The 19,056-nt window shown below is 36.1% G+C and overlaps 2 protein-coding genes across 3 annotated transcripts in view; one reads left to right on the top strand and one right to left on the bottom strand.

Moving 5' to 3' along the window:
- Positions 1-2,502: 2,502 nt before the first annotated feature.
- LOC129575509 (translation initiation factor IF-2, mitochondrial) lies at positions 2,503-5,564 on the bottom strand. Its single transcript, XM_055459245.1, has 8 exons — positions 5,451-5,564; positions 4,961-5,268; positions 4,727-4,884; positions 4,260-4,617; positions 4,106-4,155; positions 3,819-4,033; positions 2,899-3,746; positions 2,503-2,773 (listed from the first exon to the last, which is right to left on the bottom strand). Exons 1-8 carry the CDS (start codon positions 5,534-5,536, stop codon positions 2,601-2,603), a joined length of 2,196 nt encoding a protein of 731 aa, XP_055315220.1. The 5' UTR covers positions 5,537-5,564; the 3' UTR covers positions 2,503-2,600.
- A 2,253-nt stretch (positions 5,565-7,817) lies between these two features.
- The window catches only part of LOC129575510 (octopamine receptor beta-3R-like), a 75,016-nt gene continuing 63,777 nt past the window's right edge, over positions 7,818-19,056 (top strand). The window contains exon 1 of one of the 2 annotated variants that reach the window (XM_055459246.1): positions 7,818-8,778. The gene's annotated coding sequence lies outside the window, so the exon portion shown is untranslated. The remainder of the gene's footprint in view (positions 8,779-19,056) is intronic. The other variant, XM_055459247.1, reaches the window with a different exon arrangement.

Consider the following 19,056-nt stretch of genomic DNA (forward strand, 5'->3'; position numbering starts at 1 on the left):
CTCTCTCTCTCTCTCTCTCTCTCTCTCTCTCTCTCTCTCTCTCTCTCGTATTTGTACGACAAACAGACAAATGACCGATCATGTGCAAAAATTGAATACTTTTTTTTTCCATCGCATAAAAATATACCAAATTCATAATCGTTAAGATTTAAAGACAAACAAAGTAAAACTCGAAAATTTCATAGACTCGTTAAGTACACATTCAATTTAAATCTTAGAATGAAATTCGAAACTCTGACGCTCCATTCTTCCATATAGAATAATGTGGAATGTGTTTCGTTTCGAACGGGCAGAAGATGTATTGCACAATTGCAAACCGTTTGGCGAGTGCATATCGATGGCATGAGTGGAGTGCGAAAGGCATGCTGCAAATATATACATATATCAAGAATAATGAAACTGTCATAGGCCAGAGTGAAATTACAAAAGTATTCATCGTCCACTGGGCAAGATAGATAGGCATATTGTGTGGCATTCGTTCATGTTTTGTTTGACGAATCGCTTCGTTACAATGATGATGATAACGAATGATTCACTATAGCTCTGTGTTCTTTTGCTCATTTAATTCCGAAGGAACGTGAATGTGCATTCGATTTCATGTGCTCCAAAAATGTGTGCACATTTCTCGCAGGCTTTTGTTATTATTTTGTTTCATAATATGAGAATGAAGTCGAAGTTCAAGTGTTAATCCGTTCAATGATGTATCATTAAAAATGGAGATGATTAGATGGTTATACATCGAAGGTCAAAGTATTTTCAGTGCATAATCATAATCCTTTTGGTTTTCTTACGAATCTAAAGGGACCAGATAAACGTAAAGTAGTTTTGCTTGTATGTTGCATGACAAACAAATTTCGCATTTTTTACCGAAAAGAGACGAAAGAAATCATTCAAACAGAAATTATATGTGTCGAATAGAATATCACCAGACTCGTATCCGCTCGTTGGCATCCTTGTGCCGCAAATATTATCAGTTTACCTAATCTGAACTGTGATAGAACATTGTTTCATTGTTGCAAATATACTTTCAAATTAATATCGCGTATTCGAGACGCATGAATGGATTCAATCTCAACCATTTCGTTCCAAGGTTTTGTGCCAGCAAATATGGCATATTTAGTAAAAACTATACAAAGATTGACTTGGCAACATATAACCAAATCGATTGTGAGTATTTTGCAAACGGATTGCAAAATTCATGGGATAGAATTGTATATGATTAGCATTTTGCTGTGCGTATATGTGTGATCTGGGCGTTTATTTCTAGTTTTAAAGTGTCAAAAAACTTGGATTTGTAAAACAACGGATGCCGTTATCGTGAAACAACGGGATACAGATTGTTTTTTTTCTAATTTTTTTTTTTTCGCTTCGGTTCAAGTTAGATATATGGCCTATATTTAAAGCAGTTTAATTCTTTCATTATTTCATTACTTCCATTCGCGGCATTTTTTTTCTCTTCTCATTCGTATTGTTACTGAGCGTTAGTTTCCGGACACGATTTCTTGTTCCTTTTTTTTTTACCAACAATATCAACGACTCGATACTTATTGCCTGGTTGTTTGTTTCTAAGGTGAATTTCGGCAGCCGTAATTTTGAACGCACATCCTATTCGGTGGGCAGTGAAGGCCTACTGTACAACGGAACTTGCTGCGGCTTCTTTCCCAGAATTTCTATTTCATTCAAAGATGTGAATTATCAACGATTCGTATGCGTGTAATACTAGACAGTAAAGTAAACGTCTAACGCACTTTTGTTTCGTTTCGTACACACTACATTCCAATTCATTTGATATGAATTTAGAGGGTGGAAAAAATATACGTGGTAATTCGAAGAATCAATGAATGAATAAAAATAAGGTTACTACATTGATTCAAGAAAATCTATACGAATGCGTGGGTTGAACGAACAATGATACGTGATTTTCAGCAGATGATGCTGTTTTGAAGATTCAAAATTAATTTTTTTGACGTTGATTTTGTGTAATTTATCATTTCCCAGTTCCGTTTTCATTATCATGAATTGTAGGCATGCTCATTGGATACGAGAAACGAGTGTCACACGAATAAGAAACAAAAAACGCACACGCATTGAACGTAGTTATGAATGAATGAACGAACTCTGTTACGCTGATAATTCTTGAATGAAGAAACCGGGTCTTTTCATATATTACATAACAAAATTCTTTTTTTTCTGAATACTTCTACGAGAGATATCTTGACGGGCGATGAATGGCACAATTCCAATGGAAATGGTTTCGATCCTATTGAATTTATTGATGTTTGCATCTTTTTGCTTTCGTTGCACCTTACTACGTAGAATATGTTGTTTTACAAAATAAAAAAACTTTCCCTATTCATTATAATATATATATTTCATTATACATATAATGTTTTTTTAAGAGCAAGTAGAAATTCTCATTAGCCATTAACCGAACAAATAAAGATTAACCATGTTGATTGTGTACAGAAATCGTTGTCGAAATGAGTAGTGAGAAGGAACATATTTTCTCTTAAGTCATTATGCAATGGAACATCTCTTTATTCGATAAATACAGTAATTTGAAACACAATTTACAACGAATAACATTTACCAAATTTTTATTAAAAGCCAGGATTCCAGTCGATTGTTTCTTTTTGTTTTTTTTGGGTATAACAAATAATTCTGTCACCGGGCTCAGCTTCAATCGATTTGTCTGCTAATTGTAGACCACACTCAACGTCTTTCTTAATTGAATCGACTTCAGTTTTCAAATGTCGCATTGATGAAATTTGTCCTGAAAAAGTATAGTGCAATTTATGACAAAGAAAACTTTTCACTTGGAAAATAAAGTTTCCATAAGAAATACAGTTTGATTAAGAGTTTTCATTTTTTTTCTGGTTGCATAGAATCAGAACTCACCATCATAGATTACTTCATCGTCCCGCACAACTTTGTAGCGAAGCTTCTTCTTTAACGTGCCTTTAATACAGCGACATCCCAACACTGGGATTTTTCTATTTCGATCGTTAATTAAAAATATTTGTTGAACTTCTGCTTCACCAATCACATCGTCGACATCAATTTCAGGCAATCGATTATTGATTTCGTCGATAACATCCTCAATTAATCGATAGATAATATTGAATTCTTTCATAATAATTCCACTTGGTCTTGTCGATGGTAATTTTACGGAGAATCCATAAATAACTGCATTAAAAGTTTTAGCTAACTCAGTATCCCCGTCCGTTATTGGACCGACACCATAATGCACAACGCTAAATCGACATTTTTCCGTGTTATCGTATGTATCGAAAACGTCAAGGATGGCTTCCAGAGAGCCGTGCACATCGGCCTTAAGAATTACATTTAGTTTTGGCGTAGGATCGTCTGGTGCATATGTTTTCTCTTTGATTGAACGTTTTTCTCGCTTTGTCAATTTTCGTCGCTCTTGATACACCATATTATGCTGTTCACGCTTTGCATTGATTGCATCCAAGTCTTGTTCGGCTTTTTTCGCTTGTTCCATGCGTTCACGGTATCGCAAAATTGAATTGGCCTTCTTTTCATTTTCAACTTCTAAAATGATATCGCCAGCATCGGGTAATTCTCGCCATCCCAAAATTTCGGTCGGTACACCCGGTGTAACCGATTCAATTGGTTGATTGTTATGATCGAATAATCCACGCACTTTTGCATGCGCCAAACCAGCAACTAATATACATCCTTTACGCAATGTTCCTCTCGTTACAATCATTGTAGACAGTTTCCTAAATGAGACCAATATTAGTTTCAGAACACTATTTTCAGACTCTTTTGAAAATTAATTTCAAATAAAATACCCTCTGTGTGGATCAGTTTTCGATTCGATGACAACACCTTCAACGAGCCCACTGTATTCGCTCTTTAAATCCATTAATGTGGCTTGAGTTGTTATCGCATCGGCTAATTGATCCAAATTTGTTCCGTGTAGAGCTGATATGCAAATGCATTGAACATCACCACCATGACCCTCAAGATTAACTCCGGATTTTAATAAGCCATTCTTTGCCCCTTCCTGTGAAACACATTTGAATTAGTGGAATTTTATTTGATTTCAATTTTATTAATGTTTAATTTGAATACTCACGATATTAGCACCAGGTGCATCAATCTTATTAATGGCAACAACCAAAGGAACTGTAATTGAAATATGTTTTACATTAAATACAGTTTAGTTTAACGCATTCTTCATACAAAGAATATGAAATTAGAATGATTTAAGTAATGAAATCAATTCGTACCATTTCCTTCTCTAGCCAAGTTCAAAACTTCTTTTGTCTGTGGCATGACACCATCTTCGGCCGCAACAACTAGTACGATAATATCTGTGCAATGGGCGCCACGTGCTCGCATCGAACTGAATGCGGCATGACCAGGTGTATCTAAAAATGTGACTTTTTCGCCATTTTCTAAGTCAACTGTGAAGGCACCAATGTGCTGTGTTATGCCACCAGCTTCATTTTCGGCAACCGACGCTCCCCGGAGCGTATCCAATAGCGTTGTTTTACCATGATCAACATGGCCCATAACAGTAACTACAGGTGGACGCGGCTTTAAATTTTCCGGCGGAGCAGGTGGTCTTGGATGCACATCTCGATCCTGATTTACAAATACAAAATTAATGCAATGAATTTACATGCAAATATGTAGTATCTAGGGGGGAGTCGTGAGTCGTATAAATCTCATCATAATACAATTCATTACTAACAACTTCTTGTTTTTCTTCACTAGTAGGCGCTGCAACGATGCGAATTTTGTATCCACATTTGCCGGCGATTTCCTTGAGTGTGTGCAAACTCTCTATTTGGGCCATTGGTGTTATATCTTTGATATCCGGAAAATATAACAACACTTCTTGTATTTCATCTGGAAAAAAGAAGACCAAATCATATCATTAGCACATCGAAGGAATTTCTGAATAAATGCATATAAATAATATTACCGATGGATTTATTCATTGACGCAGCTAAAGTTTCAACTGTAATAAATCGATAGACATCGATAACTCCCCACACCGTGGCCTTTTGTTTTATTTTCTTTTCAAAGAATGTTTTCTTATTTGTTGACCGTTGATTGGTTTTGTGTTGTAGAACTTCTTCCTCTGGATTTGTAGTTTTTTTCTTCTGCATCGTCGGCGTTGAGGAAATGGATCGATCGGCTATTGAAATTGGCATTGAGCCCACTATTCGATTGTTTAGAATCCATTGGTTGTGGCTTAAATTTAGTGATGTACTGAATACTATTGCCATTCTGTGTGAATGGGAACAAAAAGTTAGGTTAGGTTAGGTTTTTTATTTACATCTTGTTCAATGCAATAAGCCAATGTTATATAAATTAATTTCTCAGTTATCAATCACATTTGGATTGATATAACTCACTTTGGCCGATTTTATAAATAGTTTATAACAGATTTTTTGTTAAAATTGACTCACCGTCTGAAAGTGTACCGTATATTCGCGAATGATGACATTTTTTCTGTTTCAAACGAAACTCCAATACATATGATTAAGAATGTCATTGGCAAGTGTCAATATGTGAAAAATAAAACTGCAATGCCGATAATCGGTGACTGCACGAACGTTCCCATTTTGAATTTGAATGAGCCGGGAGAAAAATTCAACAATTTTCCACTGAACACTCAACTTAAATTAACAGCTTCAGTCAGTTGAAACATTGACGCGGATGAAGCGAAAATGTCAACAAATAAATCGAATGTCTCGACTTGTTATTACGCTCGAAATTTTCATAACTTTAATCATGTCGGAAAGAAAGACGAAGAATAAATGAAAGAAAGAGAGATGGACAACGCAAAATTGTTGAAATGCTCGTTAGCATGCTCAGCGGAAAAAAGGTAAATCATATGACGGTTAGGTTTTAACATACAGCACTCTAATGAAAGACATATAACAAAAAACACTTGTTTGGCACTGAGAAATCGTTTAATATTCAGAGGATTGCATCTTCAAGAAAATTTAATTTCGCACATTGAATCGAAAATAAAATGTGCATGTTACATTGTGTTATTTAAGTTATGTGCCATGCAATCAATATTAGCTCTCGATTTTCATTCAATATCATCACATTAGCATCCTATCTAGAGTTCGATAGTCAAATCGTGTACGCGCTGAACATGCAATGAAACCCCTAAACGAACAAAAGATTGTACAGAAACGATTGCAGGATGGAAGAATGGATCGACAACGTGGTCGTCGTAGTCGTCATCGACGACGACGACGACGTTGGCGATGAACAGCACACACATCCAAGGAGAGAACATATTGGCCATAAATCTAAATAATTTATATTCAGTACCGTGCGTATCGAAATTGCGAAATGAACAAGGAATGAAAAGCAAAATGTAAGCAACCAGTAGCAACAGCAGAAAAAAAACACACGTTCTACACCGAATTGATTATGCACGATACAAATGAACCAAGCAATGAAAAATTTGTGTGAGCGACAAAGGAAACGAAACATAAGCGAAACGCACAAGCAAACACTGAAATCAGGAAAATGACAGCCGCGATAAAAATAAGGGTTCAAATCTCAACCGAAATGAGAGTGGGATGAAATCGGCAACAAAAAAAAAAAAGACGAATAGAAATATTTCGAGATTGGCCAGTTGTCTGGCATAAGTGTTGATTTTATGCTCACTTTTTATCCGAATTGACTCTATTTTATGTCTTCAAAGTAAATCCATGCGGTTGGCTGAGCCTATCGTGTTCAAACTAATAATGGGCATTCTGCGGTACATATGCTCCGATTTTTGGATCAAACCTGCCGAAAATCACCATGCACGTATACCAATGACGTATTAAATAAATGCGTGAGGCAAATAAAAAAAAGGCCATTGGTAAATGGTTGGCAACATACGAACAACATCGCTTTGTTACAAGTGATACAAGTTGAATGCTCACTGACTGAAAATCTGCCAAGTGTCCGTTGCCCGAGATAGTAGTGCCTGTTTATTGTTAAATAAAGCTGATTTGATGTGTAATTTATGTTATTTTAGTCTTTATAGCATTGCTCGAATTTCGAACGTGAGTGCAAATCGCAATTTTTTCATTGACACAAGCAGTGGAAAGTGATGATAAATGGAAGTGAAAAGGGAACTTCTGTTCAGAACTGCTCATTTTGCTGCACACTAACGACATCAGTGAGGGGCGCGACTGTGTGCGAAAAGCCTACGGAGAGTAAGAGGGAAAAGATAGAAAAAGTGGCAGCGTGAAGTGAAACTGTATAGATGTGTCGCACAGTTATCAAAGCGAACAACGAAAAATAAAAGTAATCCTAAGCCTTCCCAACCATCTGCTCAATGTGTTGTTGCTATTGCTGCTTGCTGCTGAGGTATATATTCAGTCAATTCCCTACCCAGTATACGAATGGCCCGTGATATTTCTCTCTACACGAAAATTTTCACTCTGTTTATATACATTTACAACTCTCAGTCTATTTTACAGTAAGCATTCAAAATATATTTGTTTCTCTCTCTATCTCTCTCCTTCTCTATTTTGTGAATCTTCCAAGCCAAACCTACACACCGTCAAGCCGAAAAGCACATCGCCGTCTGGATCAAAAATATAGTCCACTAGAGCAATTGATATTCTTGCTGGTGCTCCAATACATAATATTCACTGTATACGCATTCGAATGCTGGTTCTGTGTTCGTTACACACGATTCACACATTTAAATTTCCCTAGCTGGTAGCCAGCTTTTTCAACATCATTCACATTGCAGCTACGACACTGTTCGTATGTATGTGCGCGCGCTCTGGATCGGTGGTGGAAATACTCTATCCCGCGACCGAACCAAATGCCTGTGTACAATCCAAAAAGCAATACGCATACTCAAAAAGTTATTACCAAGGACGGGTGAGAGAGCCAGTATCGCAATGTGTGATGTGTTGATCCGAATTTGAATTTAACGAAAGGATATTTCCACATTGCATTCAGTCTTCAGAAGTGACTTGGTCGCGCTTGTCGTATCATCGCTATAGTAGCACACACACACACACACACACAATCTAACATCGATACGTGTGCTTTCTATTTATTTACAAACATAGTAAACATTCATCATCCGTACAAGAGATACTACGGTCTTTGACGGAGTCAAAGACACACATAAAATGTGTACGCGTTCAGTTTATTTGGATTTCGTACCAAATGTGAGCACACAAAAATGTGGTTAATTATTCCGGTGAAATGAACAAAACGATTTGTCGGCTATTTTAAATCTGTTCTCGTCTAGTTTTCTAAACCAAAAATTAACACTAACACAGTACGGTCGGTGCATATTCGAGCTGGAAACGGTTTGGTTTTTCTTTTTTTTTTCTCGGTTTTCATCGTTATTGTTTTAAAACCAAAAATTAAAAAAAATATAGATATATATACCTAATAGAACACGATAAAGCGGAATTTAAATGCACATAGGGCATAAATCAGATTCGACGAATTTACTTCCGGTTCGAAGGCTGAGTTTATTGAAATTGTCAACGTTTGGTAATTGAATTCAACCATCATTTAACTATTCCTGTCTGGTTTAGATCGCGCGCGACATTCATCACGATGTAAATAAAACGGAATACGGCAAATAATTGAACAATGTAAAAATAAGTGGCGTTTGTATTTATCGGTGTGTGTTTATATGTGTTATGTGAACCAATTCAATACCATCCCTTAAATGAAGATAAAAGTATAATTGATGGAAACCAAAACAACGGATGAAATAGAAAAAAATCCATACACAAGTTTTTAACGGTAAATTTATAATTACAACTAGAACAGAGCTTTAATCGATATGCATTTGATAAACATCCCATTGTTTATGGCTAAATAAAACGTCCCGACCCAGATTGGAGGCATTTAAACGCCATCGCCATTCCAATGATTTCATACAGAAAATTTTCCAAAGGGATATTACAACTTTTTTGACCAGAAAAAACGCCATCTTACGTCGTGCCCGTAAATTATTTTACGGTACATTTAGATGGTAGAGCTTGAACAAAAGTTCGACACTATGCATAAACTTGGAAAGAGCTTGATAAACTTGATGAAATACATATATTTTATGGTCGCTGCAATACCCCTATGATATTTTCATTATCGATAGACACACAGAGAGAGAGAGAGTGAATGCCACACATAGCTATTGCATTTGCGTTATCGCAACAATGACGACGAACGTGGTGGCGATGGTAATGCCAAAAATAACACTCGATTCATGTATATCAATCATTGATGTATAAATTAGGAGATTGTCTACATTCACATGTCTCTGTATATGTGTGTGTCTGTGCGTGTGTGTGCTGTTGTTATTTTTTGTAAGCAACGTGTTTTGAGTTTTCGTGATTTGTTATTTTGGTTTTTGATTTTGGTTTCTGTTGTTGTTTACCATTATCGCAATCAAATCAAATCGTTATCATCGCCCCGAACTAAATTCAATTTTTGGTTCATCTTTGTTGTTTCGTTCACATTTGTTACATCGCTCAAGACTGAATACTTTTTTCGACATTCTATCGCACTCTAGCAGGTAATAATCGACAATCTGAACGTGTTTGCACAGCCATTGGCAAATAATGGATGCAAAATCTATTCTAAATATATACCAACTGCGCGCTGTGTGGTGAATGGTGCTAGTATAATTTTCAGGCTTATGAGAAAAAAGTGAAAGAACGAAGCAGAAGAAAAGCGACATAGCCTATTTGCCGTGCACACGTATATTACACAGAAGAATTGTTATTTACAGGCTTACAGTGATGCTCTGTCTACTATATCTCGGTGTGGCACCATGTTACGCGTCGCACACAAATATAAATACTCTCTGTCGCATCTAAAAACTTCTACAATGCTAAAAAAAAAGAAGGTAAAAGCACACCGCAGATAGACATAGCCCAAACTGAAGGTAGGAGGGAGGGAGGGGACACGCGCGGGGAATCATCGATATTTCCAGTAATAAAGCACAGATAGTGGGACAAATGACTGATATTTTGACCTGATTTTAATATAAATATATAGCCCGCGATTGGAATATGGCCTGTTGTGCCTGTCATCCCAGGCTGCCCACATTTGTTTTTTCACACCACTCTCCCACTCCCTCTCTCTCTCTCTCTCTCTCTCTCTCTCTCTCTCTCTCTTTTCTTTCTTTGCATGTACTTACCAATCGTGCGCTATGTGTTTCGTGCTTGTGCGTGTGTCCAGGATGCAAGAGAATTCAATAAAAATGATGGATTTTTCAAAACGAAAATATAATTTAGTAATGGGGGAAAAAAGAGCCATTTGATTGAAATAATGCATTTGTCGTGAAATGGGTACAAAATAACCGCACGCTGATCATGAATACCCGCCGGATATTGTGTGGAAATAATGACTGTAAACAACTTTTTGGCCGACAAAATCGATAAGGCGATTCTGTTCCCTCGATAAAATTGAAAATTGAACTTGGAAAGATATATGGTATCAATACGCGTAATGCATACGCAAGTGCGCGCGCGCTCATTTGATTCCGTCTCACAAACTCTCTGCCTCTCTTTCTCTCATCAAAGCACATGCTTGAACAAGTTCAATTGAATTTATTCAATTTCCAATTAAAGGCAAACAAACCTTAACAAAATTTCCAAGTGGTTTGATTCATTATTTATTCTGAAAATATTTTCGTTTCTTCAAGGTGGTGTTGTTCACAACAGAATCACATTATTCGCATGCGAACCTTTGAATCAACAACACCACATCTCCATCACAGTACCGCTCTGATCGGATTTTCAGGTTTTCGTCAATCAACAATCGTAAAGCGGCCAAAATGTCTTACAGGCGATTTCTTTTTTGGTGCACAGCGCATAAATTTCGAATATCGTTCTCTTATCATTCTCTATTTGTGTTTCATTTCGCATCATATTCTGTATTCACATGTTATTCGCAAATCGGTGACGTTATTTTATGCGTGTGTGTCTTTGTTTTTATGAAAAGCAAAGTTGCCATAAAGCCAGACTACAGAATTGTATAAGCGAAAGAATACGAAAAAAAAAAAAAAAATGATATCGTGCATGAAGCATGAAGCATACGTGGCATTCGAATTTAAGCAAGGGATTCATGTGCAAACGGTGCAAAGAGGAGCCAGAGAAGCAACAAAACAGCATTCACTGACACATTCACAAAATAAATAGTTAAATGATTGCGATGCGATGTTGATGATGTGAGTTGAATTTGTGCTTTCCGTTGCCGTTTTGTTTCATTGCTTTTCGTTTGATTTTTCATCCTTCATATGGAAACCTTTTAGCTCGTCTCCATTCTTTGTTTTAACGCACATACTTTGTGGCATTTCTCCTGTTCTTTTGGAATTCGTTTGATGGAGATAAATCGACGCATCAAATCCCTCACCCAAACTTATAAATATATCGCTCTTAAGCTCTTTTCACCAAAAATTATCATAAAAGTCTTCATTGTGTACATACATCACAACAGGATGTACGAACCATTGAAGATAAATTCACACCTTCAAAATATTACAAGCAAAAACGGTGTTCAAATCTAATCCAAGTGACATTTAACAAAAATATACAGTATCAGAAGTGAGAATAGTTTATTTTTTTATTTTTTTTTTACGTTTTCCACAAACCAAAGTTCTTTGTCTTCATTTGCTGTTCTAGTCTTTTCTGGTGACGTGCATTTACTCGCAAGAGTTCATATTCGCATTTTGAGTTTGGAATTTTTTTCGTTTGCCGTCGAAAACGTCATGAGGAATGATGATTTGTCGATGGAGTTTAGCCCATTGTTGGGAATGTTCGGCAACTCATATGAATCATGACAGAATACGTGTGTGTATGTGTATGCTTTGTTCGTTTTGACTATTTTTTCGCCGCTTTTCCTAATCCTGATATTTCGACAGTGTTTTATTTTTTATCCCGTGATGTGATTGCGTGCCGTCGCTTTGCAATTTCACACGTGCTTCACAAAATAACTTAGCAACTTGCTCTTTCTTTTCCTCTTGGTGTGTTTGTATCTCATTCGCTTGAATCCATGCAGGCATTGGTGCCACATTGAGTATTTTCTTTTCGCCGCACCATCACATACAGTCAAGGACAACTACAATACACGATTTATGTTGGCACAAGATTAGTTATTAAATCAACGCATGTGTCGCCTTGTTGTTGTTTTATGGCGGCTGTAAAACAAACGAATATCCAATGCTCACATACCATTTAGCACGAAATTAGAATGCGGCGAAATTATGTCAGAATAGGTGACATATTTTCATGAAGAATTTTCTGCCATTTGTTGCTCATGCTTTTTCATCCGTTCTGTAAAATCATAAAGTGTACGTAAATGAGTTTCTGGCACTGTGCAGTCTCGATACATGTTTCGTTCATTCTTTGTTTTTATTCTACGAACGTTGGAGTGATACACATAGAAAGGGAGAAAGAGAAAAAAAGAGAAAAAAGAGAAAAAAAGAGAAAAAAGAGAGAAAAAAGTGAAACTCCCTCTCAATAAGAATAACTGAAACTCACAAGGGACTACAGTTTTCCAACATCCAGAATCAGTATGGTTATTCGTTTTCATATAAATTTGTAATTCATCGCCTCGAATCTTTCGGAGGAAAACGAAGGGAGAGCATTTTTCGGGTAGTTTCTAATGAAGAAGCGGCACGTGGGTGGCATTCAAATTAGTTTTGATTTTTGAAAGTTTCTCTCGTTTTCTGTTTCATGTTGCTATGCTCAACCGAATTATGTTTACCTCAAATTCAATATTATGAACGGACAAATAACTTATGAGCTTTTCCATGTTTCAGCGAGCACAAATTTAATCACTTTGTTCGCGTAGGACTTTGAAATTGTTTGTTTAAAAAAAATTCGCCGATATTCTTCTACGAATTACTTGGAGAATAATCGTCAGAATTGAATGAGAACTCGCGCTGATCTATTCTTTGGTACCCCTGACACATAGGAACGAAACATAAAATGTATTCTTTTCTAATCGGATTTTTATCGACTTCTTGTTTTTCTTTTTTCTCGAAGTGGATCCAAATGTCGTCGGATTGATGCAAAATGATCGTCACATTTGACATGGTATCATTTTATGACGCCTGTCAACCGTTATAAGTCTCAAATAAAAAAATATCCAGATGGTACTGGCTTCTTTTGACACACAATGACATCCGAACAATATGAAATAAATTGTAATTCCAAAAATTTAAAAACAATAAGAACACAAACACATTGTGTTTGCGCATTCGAATAGGCGATGTATTTCCCTACTTTTCATTTGAAAAAAAAAAGGTAAAATTCCACATGAAAATAATTGATTTTGAGCAGATACGAAAAATTCATCATTAAAAAATGTATGGCCTACTATTTATTTATTCGTGAACCCACCCGCTTATTGTCACACTTTGAACAATTGTAGAGCGCCATCCATAATTGACGGCAAAATTAGCTGTAAATAGCCGTAAGTGATTTCGACATATTGTGAAATGTTGCGAAATCACACCAATTAGTACTGGATTTTGCCATCATTCATGGACGGCGCTCTAGAATTTCACACTTCGTATTTTGTATGTATTCAATACAAGATTATATGCGTGTGCGTGAACCAATTCCGGTTTAAAATTGACAATATCACTTTTTTCGAAGTAAGATTCGTGAATGATTGTTGCCTCAAATAAGGATTATGTTTTTGCCAAGTGAAAATGGCACTTGTTATATTTACTTTTGTTGTTTACATAGATTCGGTAAAACATAAAGCTCTTTTTACACGATGCATTCATGTAAATATATTTTTCAACCGATTATTAAGCGGTGAAGACAATTGGTGCTTGAAACATTCGTTTTTTTTTTTTTAATATATAAAGGACGGTTCAGAATAATCTCCAAATTTCACTGTAGCGAAGCAAGAAAAAGTACGTTCAAATATAAGATAATATAAATGTATAATCGGTGTGAGGTCATAATTCCACCGGTAAAATGCGACGTTTTTTATACGTTTAGTTTTCCCTCATTTTAATACATGTAAGACGTGGTGTCATGAAGAGAAATGGGAACGTGGAGGAAACCACAGTTTGAATCTTTCGACATGGAGTCGTCAGTAAAATTTATGCAGGATGTAGTAAAAAAAAATTGCCGAATGAGGAAAGGAAGGAAGAAGGAAAGAAAAAGAGCTCGAACGAATCGGAAATGATAAAACTTCATAGTATATTTTCTTAAACCATTGTACAGACAGCAGTGATGAGGGCCAAATCATGTGACTTATTACGAAAAAAAGATCAATCGCGGGAATTGTGTGTTTTCTCATACAATCGGCCAAAGAAAACTTGAACAGAATTGATGAAAGTACCGTTTCACAATATTCCTATTTGGCAAAAAATTAAGTTTCAATCTGTGAGTGTGTATGCATATACCTAAGAGCTCTTTTTTTTTATTTAAGCTTTGACATCTAATTTTCACCCAACTCAGAGATGTATTGCCATCACATTGCTCGTCATCTTCATCATAGAGCATAAATGAATAAAAAAGAACCGAATACAAAACAGATAGTATGGTGGCATGAAGTGAAAAAGAGAGAGAGAAATCGTTATTTATTATATCTTATACATCTATATGGGTGAGATTGAGAGTAGTGTATGTTTGATTGACTTTGTTACGAAAGAGAAGAGCAAGTTTCTGTCGACTTAAAAATGGTTAAAAGCGAGTATGTTCGTTTTTAGCGGGTCCTCGCGGTTTTTCACGATTTCCACGGAACTGATAAGAGATAACAACTTGGTGTCTTCGGCAAAGTTGTAGCACTTGAGGTCTTCTATAACTAAGCTGAAGACAGTTATCTCTTATCAGTTCCGCGAAAAGCGCGAAAAATGATAAGAAAAAAAAAGTTCTATATAAAATTTGCTTTTTTATATGCGCGATTTGCGCGCAACTGATAAGAGATAAGAGATAACTGTCTTCAGCTTAGTTATAGGAGACCTCGAGCACTACAACTTTGCCGAAGACACCATGTTGTTATCTTTTATCAGTTGCGCGAAAAAAAATGAAGACCGCGGAGGCTAGACGGTACTACAACATACTCTACTTTAACGCCAACAGAATCATCAGAAAACATACTCGCCTTTTCAAAAATATAAATCGAAGAAAAAACATACTCCACTCTCAATCTCACCCATAGACATATTTCTTGGTATGTGCAAAAAAATTTATGCGTGAATTTTAGCTATATTCTTATTCGCCAGGGTGTTTTTTTCGTCTTCGTAAAAATATGATTACATTGGCATGGCGCGCTCTGGAATAAAAGCCATAGATCATGTAGAAATAAAGGCAGTAAAGTTTCACATAACGGTTTGTTTTTTCCGCTATTGTTTTATGTTTGCATAAGCTCGGTGAATGATATCAAAGTGATTTATTTTATTTTGTATGTGTATTTTTTTTCTGCTTTCTCCCTCTATCTATTACTCGCTCACTAACTTAGTGTTTTTTCCGTAGTTCAATGTTTTTGATTGAGATTGCCTGTCAAAGCGGGGCTCCACCAACAGTTACCAATGCCATTTATACATTGACCACACACACATAAACACCAAAAAAAAGCTCAAACAGAACGGCAAAAGCCACCGTACACCATACACGTAATCACGTATATACAGACGAAATGAAGGGACGAAATGAAGGGACGAAATGAAGGAACGAACGAATAATATTGTATGTCAGATAATCGCGTATAAATCGCATATCGATTTCTATTTGTTCTAGTGACTAGTCTATTACAAATTGAAATTCGCGATCTGTTTTCGGAATTTCCACATCCATCCATGCGATAGCAGCTACTACCTATAGGTATTGGTATTTCCATACTGCGTTTTCGTCTTCAACGTGCGCGCTTTTTTCCCTATTTAGCTTCGGTTCCGTTTTTATTTTTGGAAACAAAACATTACATTCTCTTCTTTTTCTTAACAACGGTAGACATGGTTCCGTACTTTGCGGCTAATCGTCTATGGAAGCCCGCGTGCGGCAATAAAAAAAATTCAATGCCAATGGAAATAAAAGGCGATGCGATATGCTCACGCAAGCATATGTAATGGCCGTAGATATCAAGAAATTGGAGACCAGTGATTGGAAACCAGCGCTTATATCGTCTATGAAAATTTATATGAAGAGTGGGTATAGTGTGAGGCACATAGTATTGGTGCGTTGACCAAACGAATTCTGGTCTACTATGTCACGTTTGGATGTGATAAAACAATTACGAATGTAGTCGACAACGGTATCATTGAATAGATTTCGGAAAATTTGGGCGAAAATTGCGAAATTTTTTTTTTATGGGGATAAGCATTTTCACGTGATTTTGTACCATTTACCGTTCAATTTGGCCAGAAGATCGGCATTGTATGTTTTCTTCTTTGCAAGAATGCCTCAAATCATTGACGCGCTGCAGAATCACGGAACGTGAAATAATTATTAAAATAATATTGAATGGTTTTCATTTTAAAATGCAAAATCAGATGCCGTAGCCCATTCCCTTCGTCTCCATTGAATGTTGTGTTTCATTGTATTTCCAAATTGTATGAACGGATCAGGTTTTTTTTTTCATGAATTTGTATGGACAAATTTTTCCAGCAAAAATGTAAATGAAAATGATTCCGCCAGCGCTTGGTGGTGTTAATAAAAATGAAAAATAAAAATTATTTAACCAAGTTCGCACTCTTCTACCACCGTATAACTGATGCGTACTCGAATCGCGTGCCACCCGAGAGTGTGTGTGTTTATCAAATTTAACTTTCTACTCATATTTTGTATCGACTTATGTTTGTTTTGCACATGTATGTGTACGTAATTAGTGATTCAAATATCGCCTGGTGTGTGCCACGAGTACGTTATTCGAGGCAACTTACCAAACGATTCAATACTTGTCATTCCACCGAAGACTGTACGCGATATAATATATCTATTGGATATTATCTATGGATTGCGTAAATTGTGTGCCATATTCATTTGAATATTGTTCATAGAATATGCATTGTGTGGTAATTGGCATTTAGGCCTATTTCAGGCAATCTAGATATTATCAGTATTATATTCGCCGTCCGCGAAAGATGAAACAAAAGCGAAACCTTACAATCAATCCTTAGCAACGATACAGCGATCAAGATTCCTTAGCTCAATGGGTTAGAAACATATATGAGATGTGTCTTCATTTTCATAAAAAGACATCATTTTGCTCATATTTTGTTGATTTTCTGTCTCTCTATATATTCGTTTTGCGAACAGTTTGCAGCGTGTAAGTCGGTTAATATTTGATACGAAGCTAGGACTGTTTACCAATCAAAAGAGCTCCCATCTTTAGTTCCGAATCGTTCATTTTCAAGCATTACTGTCGCCGCATAGTAACTATTCCAATTTCGATGTACCGATGAATGAACGAATGTATGAATGAATGGAAAAAGTTCTTCGACTCTATATGGGGTATGCGTTAGTTTGAATGATAAGACAGACCTGTTTCTGACTGAACAAAACAATAAAAAAATTGTTCCTTAAAAAGGCAACATGAATTTCCATTCATGCATGAATGTAACTTGAGTTGCAGCTGCTAAAATATTCTTACAATACGTTTCAAAGTATCAGAACAGAAACAGGTCTGTATTCCCATTTTTATTCTAACCGACACATAAATTTTCTATTGATTTCCTTTTAAGCTTTCAGTTTTTCTATGAAGAGAGGTGACAAGTACTATGGAATAGAAAATGCGCCATTCCATTTGGATTGGATGAGAAAAAGTTTTGGCACTTCATACTCTTTGATTTGTTGAAATATACCGAAAGATGTGCGATTCAGAGATAACAAAATTTTTTGCTGCAAATCCAAAATTTGCTGCCGGCATATGCTTTTTTTCACTATACGATGGTATGAAGGTATTTACTTTCAATCGACCCAATTAGGAGAGAAGAAATCAGTAAACGCCAGTTTTCCGCACGTAAACATCACATCTCTTGAATGGAAGGAAAAGTTAGTTATCGAAGAATAGACCCAAACAAAAAACGAACATTTCTTGTTTTTGTTGAATGGGAAAAAAATTCATGCAGACATAGGCACATACAAAAAGAAGCAAGAGAGAGAGAGAGAGAGAGAGAGAGAAAGTGGATTTGTATGTGTTGCCAGAGAGCTTAAGTGAACGAGACAAGAGGTCATGTGGAGTTGTAGAGTAAAAAAAGGCATATACGTATAGAAATGTCATGATCAGAATTAAATGCCATTTCGAAGGGAAAATTGGAGTAAAATTGGTAGAAAAGTTCGGAAGAGAAAATATTTCCAATATCATTTATTTATGAGAGATTGACTCCGAATTTTTTTAACATTTCGTTCGAATGAAGACCACATACACAATACACACATTTACATATACACATATGGCTGTATTTTCGATTTTATATTAGTTGATATGATGTTCCGTTCTCATTCGTCGGCTTTATCTTACTCTCCCGTCTTTCCTTAACTCTCACTATTCACGGTCATTTCTTTTTTTCATTCGCTCGGTTCCAAATATTTGTCTTTATGCAGAGATTTTTGGCAGATTTGCAATGAACGAATAGGAACGAATCAGCAATTTTTTTTCACTTTTTTCACATGCACATAGATCTTTTGTTTTTCAGCACTTTGCTAGCTTGACAAAAGTTAGCAACTTATTAAAAACCAGGGACATGTATACGGACGAAAAAATGGTTCGAAGTACGAAAAATTGACGAAAGTGACTAGACATTCAGATTTATTTCGCTTCATTTGTACTTATATACATATGAATGTGTGAGCGCAGAAGAGCAACTTGGATTCGCAGTATTTCAAAGTGTAACATCTCTATTGGAGAATACTGCGAATCTAAGTTGCTCTTTTGCGCTCACTCATTCATACATAATTTAACTTGGCTTTTCATTTGATTATGATTGCGATGCAGTATACTTCTTTCGTCATGGTATCGGACATATCGTTTTTAATATGGTTCGTTTCGAATTTTAGAACTGAAACATAGAGAGAGAGAGAGAGAGAGAGAGAGAGAGAGAGAGAGAGAGAGAGA

Source organism: Sitodiplosis mosellana, unplaced genomic scaffold (assembly GCF_009176505.1).
Source record: "Sitodiplosis mosellana isolate CC-2019 unplaced genomic scaffold, AAFC_SMos_1.0 Smas_scaffold_6167, whole genome shotgun sequence".
Taxonomy (NCBI): Eukaryota; Metazoa; Arthropoda; class Insecta; order Diptera; family Cecidomyiidae; genus Sitodiplosis; species Sitodiplosis mosellana.

Bases quoted from the DNA above. Each gene is read 5' to 3' on its own strand.
- LOC129575509 (XM_055459245.1), bottom strand. From the start codon at position 5,536: ATGACATTCTTAATCATATGTATTGGAGTTTCGTTTGAAACAGAAAAA. The intron at 4,618-4,726 runs GTTAGTAATGAA...TTTGTAAATCAG, and splicing joins GTGAAGAAAAACAAGAAGTT to GATCGAGATGTGCATCCAAG. The intron at 3,747-3,818 runs GTATTTTATTTG...GGTCTCATTTAG, and splicing joins AAAACTGATCCACACAGAGG to GAAACTGTCTACAATGATTG.